Raw genomic sequence first — 12,950 nt, forward strand, 5'->3', positions numbered from 1 at the left:
CCTCCACTGTCACAATGCCCCCACATCATCGCCCCCACCTCTCCTACCTCAGCTTTGGTGAACTGACCTTTAGGTATGAATTCAAGAGAATCGGCATGTGCAGGCATCTGGAACCAAGGGGGCATCGGTCTATGTAAAAATTTATGAAACCATCTTGGAGGCTCAGGCATCAGCTCGTCTTCCCAGAATGGGTCATACTCTATCGAGGCAAAGGGAATAAATACACTGGGGGGGGGGGGCTCTCGGAAGAGACTGAGACCCCAGGAAGGGATGTTGGTATGAGTTGAAGCTGACTCAGCCAGGGTGGATGGCAGTGGGAGGACAAGGCCAGAGTCCACCAGGAAGAGCAGAAAAAGAATGGGCTGGAGACTTCCCTGAAAGAAATGCTCTTCCACCCTTTCTCAGTGGCCACTGGGATTTTAGAATGGCTGTTGAATTAGTGGTTGCATAGGAGTTAAGAAGTCAGTAGAGGAATGGAGAAAGGTGGGATTTGGGAGACATATGGAAAGGATCAGATCATAAAATACCAAGTTTGACCTACAAATGTGACTTGAAAAATGACTGTCTTTCCTTGATAGTTATCCCTGCTATGTCTCATGGGACAGCTATGTAAGGCAGTTATGTCCTTTTGCTTCCAATTTCCTCCCATCTCAGAGCCTTTCCTCTACCTTAAACCCTCATTCCCCTCAGACCTTGGGGAGTGCGGATAGAATACAACGCAAGGAGAGCGTTTATTTGTTCCTTTCAAATGGTTTGGGTCGGAAATTTGGGGGACTGTGAAGTTAATTCACTGTATGAGGTTTCAACTATGCAAATCCCAATTATCTTTGGACTGGCTAGCATGGTAATAGCATGACAGTCTGTAGGACTTCTGTAGTTCAGTGGTTCTCCCAGCCTTCCCGGGTGGTGACATTTGCTAGGTGCACTGAGCCTCCATGGGGGGGCACCTACCACTGTGGACACTCAGGGTGACCTGCTGGGTCTTGCCCCGGTCTGTGTTCATGCCTGTCCCACAGGCATAGACTCCGCTGTCACTCTTGGTCAGCTCTGTCACCTCCACTAGGAACACATTCTGATCTGGATATGGCTTCAGGGTGACTCGGTGCTTGTATTCTTCCTTGACGAAATTCTTGCTGGACACGACGGTGGAACATACTCCAGATTCAGCCACTTCCCGGCACAGATACAACCTCACATGCTTTTGAGGAAGCGGGCACTCAATGGTAATGGAGCTACCCAGAATTCCCTCCAGCTTTACTTCTGGGAGGTTCCTCAGAGCCCCAGCCACTGCAGGGAGAGGGAGTTAATGTACAGGAAGCCCCATTTCCAACCACATCCCCAACTCCAGCCCTATTTCCAACCCAGGCCCCGGCCCAGTCTCACACTCATCTCTCTAGCTTCAGCCTTATCCCCATCATCAGCCCAAGCCTCAGATCACCTTAGCCTCGACCTTCTCCTGATCTCTAGCCCTAGCCTCATCCTCAACCTCCTCCTATCCCTAACCCTATGTACCTCCTCAGTCTGGCTCCATGTTCTTCCCTAGCCCTTTGCCCAAGCCTGACTCCCAGCTGGACCTCTCTCAGCCCAAACCTTAACATAACCCTCACCCTCATTCGAACCCAAACCCCTAAGATCTCAGTTACCAAACCTCTAAGAAGTCAAAACTACTCAAAACTTCTGTCCCACGCCGAGGAGAGATGATATGCCATAGCAACCCCAATCAGCACATAGCACCCAACTGATTTCAGGGCGGTGTTGGGAGGCACAGTGCAATTTTGCTGCAACAGCTTTCCTGTCTAGTTTTGTTTTGCTCAGATCCATTCAGCCAAAACGACCGCTCACCCTCGGTTTTGTTTGTTAAATCATTTTTTTTAAAGCATTTGTTGAATGCCTTTTATGTGGCAGGAAGATGGCTGGCATCCCTCCCTGCACAGAATGAATCATTTAGTGGGTGGTACAAATGGACTCTCACTACAGAGTCATGTGATACACCCCACAACCGAGATATACAGGGAGGCTTGGAAGCAGTGAGCAGAGAAACTGGATCCAGGCTGCTGCCAAGGGATGGTGTAGTTTGAGGAAGGGTTTCTGGAAGAAGTGAAGTCTAAGTTGTGACCTGAAAGACTGAGTGTGGAGGGCAACTGAGAGAATGATGGTCTTCACTGAATGAGGGAACGCAGATGGAATGCAAGAGTGTGTGTGTGTGTGTGTGTGTGTGTGCGCACGTGTGCACAGGTGTATACACATTGTATGTGTGTTGGGGAGGGTGGGAGCAGGGAGGAATAGAATAGAACAGAATACAATACAATACAATACAATACAATACAATACGTTTATGCTTTGGCTTAGAGAAGGCAGATCTAACACAGTTGAGTCAGATGGAAAAAGAGGGTAGTCCAAATATGATTAATTATCAACTAAATGGGTCCCAATAAGTGTCTGCATATTTCTGGAAAGAGGAGCAAAGGGTGAAGTATGTGTGTGGGAGTGGGGCCAGGGAACTTGAGTAGAGGAAGAAAAGACTCTTCCAGGCAATGAGCACAGTGCTCAAAGAGGCTGGGATATGAGAGAGAACATGGCATGTTCATGGAGAGAAGTTGACAGACTTCTTGAAATTCATCCCCTGACCACACATTAAGAATAGCTCCAAGGAGTTTAGTAAGATAAGGAAAGTCAAAGAAAGAAGGAGGGCTTGAGGTTTCTGGACAAGCAGAGAGAGCTGAAGAGGACATTCCGGGGGGAGCAGAGAGTGTGGACACCAGTGAAGAGGTAGAAACAACCATGGGAGTATGAGAATGGGGGATAGGGGCTGGAAGGGGGAACGTTTCCAGGAGTATGTTCAAGTCTAAGAGTGTAACTGGTGTTAACATGGTAGGGATAAGAGGAGGGTCCAGCCAGAACATGTAACATCTAACATGGAAACTTTCACACAAATAATCCAATGCTGTTTCAAATCTGCTGGAAACCTAGGTGTGTGAGGCAGCTTCATGACTGGAACGTGGCAATGGAAGGGTGACCCATTCAAAAGAAAAAGACCCAGTCAAGGGGGTGGGGGAATTACCCTGTGTGTCCAGACAGCCCACACCTGTGTGTAAAGCCCAGCATCTGAGAGTGAGCATGTATTTTTGGACCAACCCAGCCAGAAAGGGGCATGAATGCTGCTTTCCCAAGAGCAAGATGCTACAATACGGGCAGGAGCAAGACAGAGCAAAGAGAGGTCATCACCTATGCAGACACCTCGAGTGACCTCACTCTGCTCAGGAATGAGCTTCTGGTAAACCCTTGGCTTACCCAGATCCCCTGCAGTGGGCTGCATGTTTGTGTTCCCCTAGTATTCGCGTGTTGAAGCCCTAACCTTCAATGTGATGGTAGTAGGAGATGAGTCCTTTGGGAAGCAATTAGGGTTAGATGAGGTTAGTAGAGCCCTCACAATGGGATTAGTGTCCCTCTTCTCTCCATGTACACAAGAAGAAGCCATGTAAGGACCCAGGGAGATGGTGGCTGTCTGTAAGCCAGGAAGAGGACCCTTACCAAGGACAGTATTTGTCAGCACCTTGATCTTGAGCTTCTAGTTTCCAGAACTGTGAGAAATGAGCTCTATTGTTTAAGCCACACTGTCTATGATGTTTTATTAAGGCAGCCAGAGGAGACAAAGCAAGGCATCCTTATTGTGTGAACCCTGGATAGACGAAGCACAAGAAAAGCTGCTGGGTACACTGAGCTCTGGTCCCAAGGAAGCACTAGTTGGTGAGATGAAAGGACAAGACCCCAGCTCTCCTTGGAGTTCACAGTAGCTTCTAACCCACAACCAGGGTTTAGAAAAGCAGATTTCCCAAAGAGAGAAAAGATAGATGTAATTTCCTGGTTTCGAATTTATGCCCAGTGTGCATATGAGGCATGTTGGAGGAACTTAGTAGGATGCTGGTGACCTGATCTTACCCTTTGGCATGGTGATTACATCTGTCTAGGGTGGGGCCTATGAATCTGCATTTTAAAATAAGCTTCCCAGGTGTCCTTGAATTTTTGCAATTCTGAACTACATAACTATATTTCCATATGATTCTGGGGAATAAAAGGAGGGGTGGAAGTAGGTGTCTAAGGGACCCAACCCCTTTAATATTGGTGTTTTAAAGAGGCTAGTTAGTAAGTGACATTGATCTCTAACTTGGTGACTTGATTTTCAGTGGCGATGGTAGAGGACAGGGGTATAGGTGATTTAAAAGGTCACTCTCGATATATAGTTAGATATAAATATATATGTTTGGAACATGGGAGAAAAACACATCATTTCCATGATGCAAATTATGGTAAATGCTCCAAAGGCCTTGGCTGGGGTGGTGCCTTGAAGATGGACTTCGGATTCTGTTGAGCAGTGGTTTTCCGGCTGATGAGAACCCTCGCAACTCAAGTCACCGCAGAATTCTTTCTGGAAGAGGGAAGCTGGCCTGCAACTTTTTTTTAGTGTTTATTTATTTTTGAGGGAGAGAGCATGAGGGAGGGGCAGGGAGAGAATCCCAAGCAGGATCCACACTGTCAGCACAGAGGCCAATGCAGGGCTCGAACTCGTGAACCGTGAGATCATGACCTGAGCCCAAACCAAGGGACAGACGTTTAACTGACTGAGCCATCCAGGCGCCCCTGAGACTTTTATGTTTACCAGATGGAGTGTGAACTTTTTTAAAAGATGAGAAACGTTCTACTCAACTTCCTACTCCCACATACACCAACATGTGTGTCCAGGCAGACTGTCTGCTTTTTGTCCTGTCGCAATGAATAGAGTGTCCCCACTCCTCCCCAAAGCCAGTTCTTCTTCCTGTGTCCTGAGTCCAACCTGCTCACCTTCTTTAGAACTTCTCTTCCACACTGATCCCTCTCTCCTCGCCGTGTCATTTGGTTTCTTCTCTGCTATCATTGCCATGGCTTACATACTTGCTCTGATATTGGCCATATTGAAAAAACCCTCCATCTACCTTTTGCCTCCCCTTCAGATGCCACCCCTCTTCTGTTCTCTTTCTCAAATGAGTCATCAAGGTCACAGAATCCACTTTCATACCTCCCACTTTTTCTTCCACCTATGCCTGTCAGAATTGTGTCTCCAACATTCCACTAGCACTGCTAGTCAAGGTCAGCAAAAATTTCCTAGCTTCCACATTCGATGTCTTTGTCTTCATTTACTTGCCCTCTTGGCAGCATGTAAGGGAATTGAGCCCTCCCACCTTGAAATGCTTACTTTTCGTGGCTTCCCTAACACCACACTCACAATGACTACTCCTTTTCAATCTCCTTTCTTTCCTCTCCTTCTCTACCCACCTCTCAGTATTGGGTTGCCCTAAGGCCTGGTACTTATGCCTGGTCTCTTCTCAGTCTTCCCTTCCTCTCCCCACTTTAGTTCATTTACTCCCATGGCTTGTAATGCCAACTGTATGTAGTTTTTTCCAGAACATTCATCTCTAGTCTTGTCTTTTTTACCTCTAAACTCTAGAATCACCTTTCTGATATCGCCACTTGGACTCTACTTGAATATCTAAGATGTATTTCAAACTTACCATGGCAAAACAAATAGACGAACAAAAAAAGAATTCTTGATTTCTCTTCCCAAACCTGTTCTGTCTAAGCTCTTCCTGTTTCAGAAGAGAGTACCGGCATCCACCCAACTGCTGAAACCCAAAACTCATTCCCATATTATATTAAATAATCAAGAATAAATTTTAGGTGTGTGTGTGTGTGTGTGTGTGTGTGTGTGTGTGTACTGGGTCACAACATCATGTGTATGTATTATTACTTTTATGGGTCAAGGTGAAAAAGCCTACATCATGTAATACATTTTTGCTTTATTGTGGAACTTCCCCTAGGGCCATGTGGTCTATGGTTTGTGCCCCATGCACTGGGCTCTTGGAACAAGGACTATTCCAATATTTGTACAACCTGGGGCAGAAATACAAATAAAGACCCCGACATCATACGTCTAAATATTTTAAAATCATAAATCAAGATAATAAACCGATGAGTAAAGTGTGTCCTATGACCCATCTTGACAAATTCACACACCTTAGATGTCCACTCAGAAATATTTCTGTGTTGGGGGCACCTGGGTGGCTTAGCAGGTTAAGCGTCCGACTTTAGCCCAGGTCATGATCTCATGGTTCATGAGTCTCATCCCTGTGTCAGGCTCTCTGCTGACAGCTCAGAACCTGGAGCCTGCTTTGGATTCTGTGTCCTCCTCTCTCTCTGCCCGGCTCCCCCTCATGCTCTGTCTTTCTGTCTCTCAAAAATAAATAAACATTAAAAAACATTTTAATAAAAATAAAAATAAATAAAACATTTCTATGTGGGAAGAATGTCTCCAAGTTTCCTACTCCTAGCATCTGTCCTATATCCCCTTCTTTTCTCATCCCAACTCCTGCCAACACCACAAGGGTCCTAGTACATATATAGCAGATAACCCAGGTTTCATGTATTAGCTCCACCCATCTCATTCCAAACAGCCTTTTATAGAATAAGATAGAATTCTAGGATAGAAGACCCGGTATGGAGTCTTATACAGTCATTGAAAGTGGGCCCAGAGTCATCTGGACAAGGAGTTCGAGGTCTAGAAGAGGGGATATGAGTGTGGGCTTGAGGAGGACAATCCCCTTGGGCCTGTGAACTCCTCACTCTCTGAGGATGGGCACAAAGGGAAATGGACTGGATCCAGAGCAGGGACCCCTCTGGCCCAGCTAGAACGGTGGTATTGCTCAGGACAGACTACAGTGCTGCAGTTCAAGTACCCTTAACTCCTAGAGATCTTCTACCCCCACTGAACCACTCTTTCTTCTCAAGCCTAAGTTTAGTTAACCATCCACTGTGTTGACATAAGTCCTCTCACAGAGTCTGACATTTCATTAAAATTGCATTTCCTTGGACTTTTAGGGTGTTTCAATCTTTGACTCAACAAATATTTGACTTTCTTCCATATTCAAGCCATTAGAAATAAAGCAAATATGAATAAAAAATCATTTTGACCTTCAAGGAGCTCACCAATTAATCAGCAAAATAAAGTGAATACATGCCAAGTCACAATATAAGGCAGAATGAGGTCAGCTCTTGGGATTCAGAACACAGGGCTCTGGAAAGCGTACAAGGAGGTGGAGGTTGAAGTGAATTCTGAAGGCCTCATAAAAGGTGGAGATGAGAGGAAGGATGTTATCAGCAGAAGGAATGGCATGACTAAGAACATGGTGACAGGAATGTTCAGCACATGTTTAAGGAGGAGTCCTCTTTGGCTGGAGGTTAGGGAAGCGCAGGGGAGTGTGGTAAGCTCAGAGGGTAAAAGGGGAGCACAAGGTAGGAGTTTGTAGGCAGTGGGAGCCATTGAAGGTTTCTAGGAAGGGCGATCCTATGATTAGAGTCAAACATTAGAGTAATCTGGATTCACCAGTGGGTCAGTTTGGAGGAAGTGGGATAGTTATGAGATGACTTTGAGTTCTGTTCCTTTCCATTCCCTCTGTTACCTCTCTAGTAGAGGCTGCTTATCCCGGTCATGCTAATCCAGAAATTACATGAACTGGCCATTAATTGGGTCAAAGTCGGGGTGGGAATAAGTGGTAAGAGGTGGTAAAAAAAATCATTCTGGCATTTGCACCTGATATCAGAGATAGTTAAGATGGATAGAATAGCTTGTTTGGATGGGGGACAAAAAGGAACTTGAATTATGGTGCTAGGTATGTTGCATTTCAGCTCTTGGTGGGAGACTAAAGTGAGGGTTCCCAGAAGGCAGCTATTGCGATTCAGAAGACAGGGCTGAAGATATTAAACTTGAGGAATGGATTAGGGTTACTGAACTGATGAAGCAGTCTTCATTTAAAGCTGAAAGTTGAAAATCAGCAGTGAAAGAGATCCAAAGAAAGAGAATGTGGAGGTAAGAAGAAAGAAATTTGGAGGCACTTGCTTTATGATCCCATATTATCAAACTAATATGCCTAGGAGAGGTAATGCCTTCAACACTAGTGGGTCAACACCTGAGCCTCACAGGAGATGAGTCTGGAGTGGAGAGCGGGGCACTCACAGAGAGTGGGGAGGACGTCCAGAACTTCACATGGTCTCTATCCTTATCCTGCCCTGAGTACTTATCTGCAAACAAATCCATCCAGGAACATCAGGGCTAGAGATGGCCAGCAACTCCCCTACCTGTGGACAATTCAACCTCATAAAACGTCCAAGATGTTTTCCCAGGGCACTTACCTGGCAGGAAGCAAAGTGACCAAAGCCAGAGGTCCATGGCTCCTTCCAGAGCAACGTCCCATCCAAAAGCCCCTGGAGATGGGGACAGGGACCCACTGCTCACCCAGGAACCCTTTACAATCTGGAGCTTGAAAGAGATTTCTGGCCCCCACGAGGAGCAAGACTTGAAAATGAGGAAATGACAACTTGTTTTGTTTGCTAACTAGTTTTAGACTAAAAAAGAAAATACCAGCAAACCACAGCGGAAGTTAGGAATTGAGAAAATATGTTATGTTGAGCACGAATGGGTCACCAGGGTTCAAAGGGCCTCTAGGTAGGTAGCTCCAAAAAGCTATTAGAAGCTCTCAGGCATGATGCTTCTTAGCCTTGGGCATGTTTTCTTGGAAGGGCCTCCCATGCATTATGAATATTCATTGACTTCTGAGACAGAGTCACTTGCCTTATCCCTGTCTTCAGGATAAAAGAGACTTGTCACCAATTTTCTCCATCGGAGGAGGACTGTATGGGTAGAAACTTAGTCCTGAAGTCAGAAGATACTGGTTGTAGCCCTTGAATTTACTTGGCAAATAATTTTGTGCACCTACCATATGGGAATACTAACCGTTGATTTTGAGGAATTCACTCCCTTTCTCTGAGCCTAGATCTCCTTATCTAGAAAAGGAGGGTGGGACTCAATGAGCCTGGCATTCCCTCCTGTAGGTTACTGTTCCTGGAGTCTTAATTAACCACAGTTTGCCCAGAACCTGAGATCAACCACACTTCATCTCTCCCAGCTCTGCCCCTGAAGGTGCTGCCCTCTGGCAGGGGCCCAGGCAACATTCCAGGGGCCACAGAGGCATGCCAGACGATCACGTGACAGTGTCTGAAGTCACAGCAGCCTGGCAGAGCTAGGCTCCAAGCCCCCCGAGGGTCTATGGGAAAGGGCCAGTGACTGATGGAGACGGGAGATATGCTGAGGCCATCAGTCACAAAGTATCACAGAAAGAGCTCTGGGTTCCCGTCCGAAGACATGGCTTCTGGTCCTGGTTTGGTGCTTCCTAGCTTCGGGCCTCAGTTTCCTCATTAATAAATAGGGGTGGTCCCTGCCCTGCCTACATCACAGGGCTTTCATGAGGCCCAGCAGAAACCATGGCCATGGAAGGGCTTGAAGGGCTTTTAAATGTGGAGGTGCAGCATGGAGCGGTTACTTAATCAGAGGATCCCCAGGGCTTCATTCCCGATGGTTACATTGTAGGCACCTGGCCAGCATCCTCATTTCCAGGGGCTGCAGCCTCTCGGGAGCACCGAGGACTGAGGCCATTTCCACCCCCTTTCTTACCAGACTGGTCACATGCTCTCCAAAACACAAAACGACAACATCCGCAGTAGAAGTCAAACGCGAGGCTCAGGGCAGGTGCAGAGGAAGTGTGTGGGGGGGGCAGGCAGCCTGTCCTGCCCACCCCTATCTGGGTTTCCATCAGCGCAGGGCCGCTGCAGTTCTGATTTCCTCCAACCACCAACTGGGCCAAGGTATCAGGGGGCAGCCTCAGGCCTCTGGTTAGAGTGAGTGACTGCCAGAGGCCTTGGTTCTGGTCAGCCGCCACCCTTCCTACTTGGAGGGCTCATCCCAATTCCTCACAGCTGTCCCACAGCTGGGCTCTGCCATCTGCTGGGCTCAAGACCTGGGACTGCCTTGGCAAGAGAGAGAATAAATGACTGTGGTGGGTGGGTGGGTGACTGTGGGTGTAAAAATGTGGGAGTAAGATGGGTAGGTATGTGTGTGGCTTGTGAGTGTGAACATGCTGTGTGCGTGCACACGTGCGTCTATGGAGACGTGGGCTGGATGTGCTGTGGCTGCAGTGCTGGGAATGTGTGGAATGAGATATTTTCACATCGCGGGTGGCCCAGATGAAACCCTTAGTAACATCACACTGGGGTTGTTACGAGCGGGAATTGGGGGGTCTCAGAACTCCTGGGTAGGAAGTGAACGCTTGAAATCTGAGGAATCAAAACTCCCAGACCTAGGCGATCCAGTCTCTACCTCCAGTCTCTACCCCAAGGTCTCAGGGTAGGCTGGGTCCCCAAGGGAAGGCTGAACCCTGGCTAAGTGGAGGAGTTTACTATCTTCATTCTCTTCTCCCTCTTTTTTCACCAACCAAATTTTATTGCTCTTTTCTGACTCACAGGGCCACTGTGTTGCCCTGGTGTTCCCACTTGGGAAAAGATATGAAAAACTGAAGCCCACTGACAGGCAGGGGACTCAGTGGCCTAACATCCTCTGGGGCCAACGCTTGACCAGACGGGATGAACGCAATGGGAAAAAATTCAGAGTCTGATGACAGGGAAGTGGATATAATAAATAATGCCAGATACACTGGGAACTGTCCTAAGTCCTTCAGGTGAATTCATTTAGTCCCCATAATGACTTGGGTTTTTATTATCCTCCCTATGTTACAGATGGGATAAGAAAAATATTTCTCATAAGGTTGTCGTGAAGATTGCCTGAGGTAAGCATCACAAAGGGCTTGATACGATGCCTGGAATATAGTGTGAGTTCAGTGGAGATTAGCTGTCTCCATTAAGGTGAAAGTTGTCATTATGGATTGTGCTTGGTTGTAACATCACTCTCCTTTGACCTCCTGGAGGCTGTTTGACCTCCGAAACAGCCATCTCCTGGGCCTTTCCAGACTGAGGGTTGAGATCCTAAGTGGCCCTCCCCGGGACCCAACACTACTCTCCGCAAAGACAGATCATGAGCATCCCCTCACCTGCTAGATTCACCATGGAGCCCACTTAGGTAGAGGTACCCGGCTCAGGCACCCTGTGGTTCCCACTTTCCAAGAACTTGGACGAGAGGCTTGCCTGACCCAGACTGAGCCACTCCACAGGAACAAGGCTTTGGGAAGGTTAACCTTTACTGTGAGCCTATTCATGGCCTTCTGCTATAAGAAATGGTAAGACTTCTTACCTAAATATGGCCACACTTCTATTGATATTCTAAGGTTAGAACCCAAATATGTAGAATTTTGGATGAATTTTAATGCAATTTATCAGCAAAAATCTGGAGTTTAGAATATTCACCTCCACACATTTAATCAAAGACTTTTGACTCCAGTGAGGGTGGGTCAGCTGCCCATTTCTTTATCAGCCTTAGGAGAGGCTTACCAAGCCCTCAGAACTCCTGGAATCTAAGATCTTGACCATCTTCTTTCCCTTCCTATTTCAGCACCCTAGCTAGCTGGGAGCCATTGGTCTGTTTTATATCTTTTCTTTTGGTGGCTCCTTAGATATGTGGTCTTTCTAAGATGATCTCTTATTATGTTTCCTATATAGACCCTCTAGTAGAGTTCATTATTTCAGAGAAGCTTGTGGGGTCGGTGAGGAGGGGACTGTACTTGTTTCTCTGCTTTGGGGACCAGATTCATTTACTAGTCTTAGGACAAATGTTCTGTCCTGATTCTTGGGAAAGTCTTAGACAAACGATATGTATGTATATGTATATGTATATGTATATGTATATGTATATGTATGTATATATGTGTGTGTATGTGTATGTATATATGTATATATATAGCTTTACAAACCAAAATCAACTGCTGTAAGCAGATTCTCGGCCACTATTGGGCCTTAGTAATGTGTAATCATTATTACCTAATGGATTTTTTAAAGGAAAAAAAATCAAAATAATTCAAGAACTTGAGGAAGTTTTTTTTTTTTTTTTTTTTAATCATCAGAAACAGTTAAGTACTCCTCTGAGTCATTGCTCGGCATTGATCATTGCTATTTGGTTTATCATTAACCCCACAGTCGATTGTTACTCCCAAGGCCTGGGCTGAATAGTGTCCCTCTGAAATTTGTGTCTATCTGGAACCTTAAAATATGACCTCATTTAGAAATGGGAACTCTGTGGGTGTAATTCACTAAGATGAGGCCAAACAGGATGGGGGGGAGCTAAATCCAATGGCAGGTGTCCTTGTACAAAGGCCGTGTGAAGACACAGACAGACACATCAAGAAAAGGCCACGTGAGGATGGGGCAGAGACGGGAGTGATGCAGCTGTGAGCCAGGGAACACCCAGGATTGCGGGCGGCTGCCAGACGTGAGGAGAGAGGCCCGAGCAGCTTCCCCCTCTCAGCCTCCTGAACAAACCAACCCTGCGGACATCTTGGTTTCAGACTTCCAATCTCCAGAACGGTGAAAGACTAAGGTATTGTTATTTTAAGTCACCCAGTTTATGCTGGTTTGTTATAGCAGGCTAGGAAACTAAAACCCTCCCCCAAATTGTTGACCTTTTAAGTTATTAGATATCCCATTTCAGCCACAGACCAGCTTCCTTATTCATGGAAGGATTTCAGGTGGGCTTTGGGCAGTACATTATTGTACTTGACCAGCAGTTTATAACATCAGTTAAGAATAATACAGGATCGTCTACGACGTTAGTGGCATTTCTTGGTCTTTGATTCTAGGGGATGGGATAGGCTGCCTGAGCTCCGGATTGGCTTGCAGGTTATTGGCATTAATATAGAAGCTGCATCTAAATCTTACTGCCCCAGGAAAGATGCTTTGGTCGGAGAGTAGCTTCCAGGGGGAAAACATAGGTTCTGATGCACCTTGTAGGTTTTGGTTCTCCTGGAATGATTTGCTGTCATTCCAGAAGAAACTAAATATGCATCCCCATTACAGAGAACAGAGAGAAATAAATATTCCTGATGACCATCTCTCTGGGCCAGAGTGCAGCCCAAGACTCTGAT

General features: G+C 46.4%; 1 protein-coding gene across 2 annotated transcripts in view; it reads right to left on the reverse strand.

The window, feature by feature from the left end:
- FCMR (Fc mu receptor) overlaps nt 1-8,356 on the reverse strand; it is a 15,039-nt gene extending 6,683 nt beyond the window's left edge. Inside the window, exons 1-3 of one of the 2 annotated variants that reach the window (XM_040463480.1) lie at nt 8,221-8,356; nt 952-1,287; nt 68-199 (exon numbers count right to left, since the gene is read on the reverse strand). In XM_040463480.1, the coding sequence (XP_040319414.1) occupies nt 68-199; nt 952-1,287; nt 8,221-8,257 (505 nt within the window). In that variant the 5' untranslated portion in view covers nt 8,258-8,356. The remainder of the gene's footprint in view (nt 1-67; nt 200-951; nt 1,288-8,220) is intronic. The other variant, XM_040463482.1, reaches the window with a different exon arrangement.
- Between the last annotated feature and the right edge of the window lie 4,594 nt (nt 8,357-12,950).

The sequence above is a fragment of the Herpailurus yagouaroundi genome, unplaced genomic scaffold (genome assembly GCF_014898765.1).
Source record: "Herpailurus yagouaroundi ecotype Mexico unplaced genomic scaffold, PumYag 403, whole genome shotgun sequence".
NCBI classification, from domain to species: domain Eukaryota; kingdom Metazoa; phylum Chordata; class Mammalia; order Carnivora; family Felidae; genus Herpailurus; species Herpailurus yagouaroundi.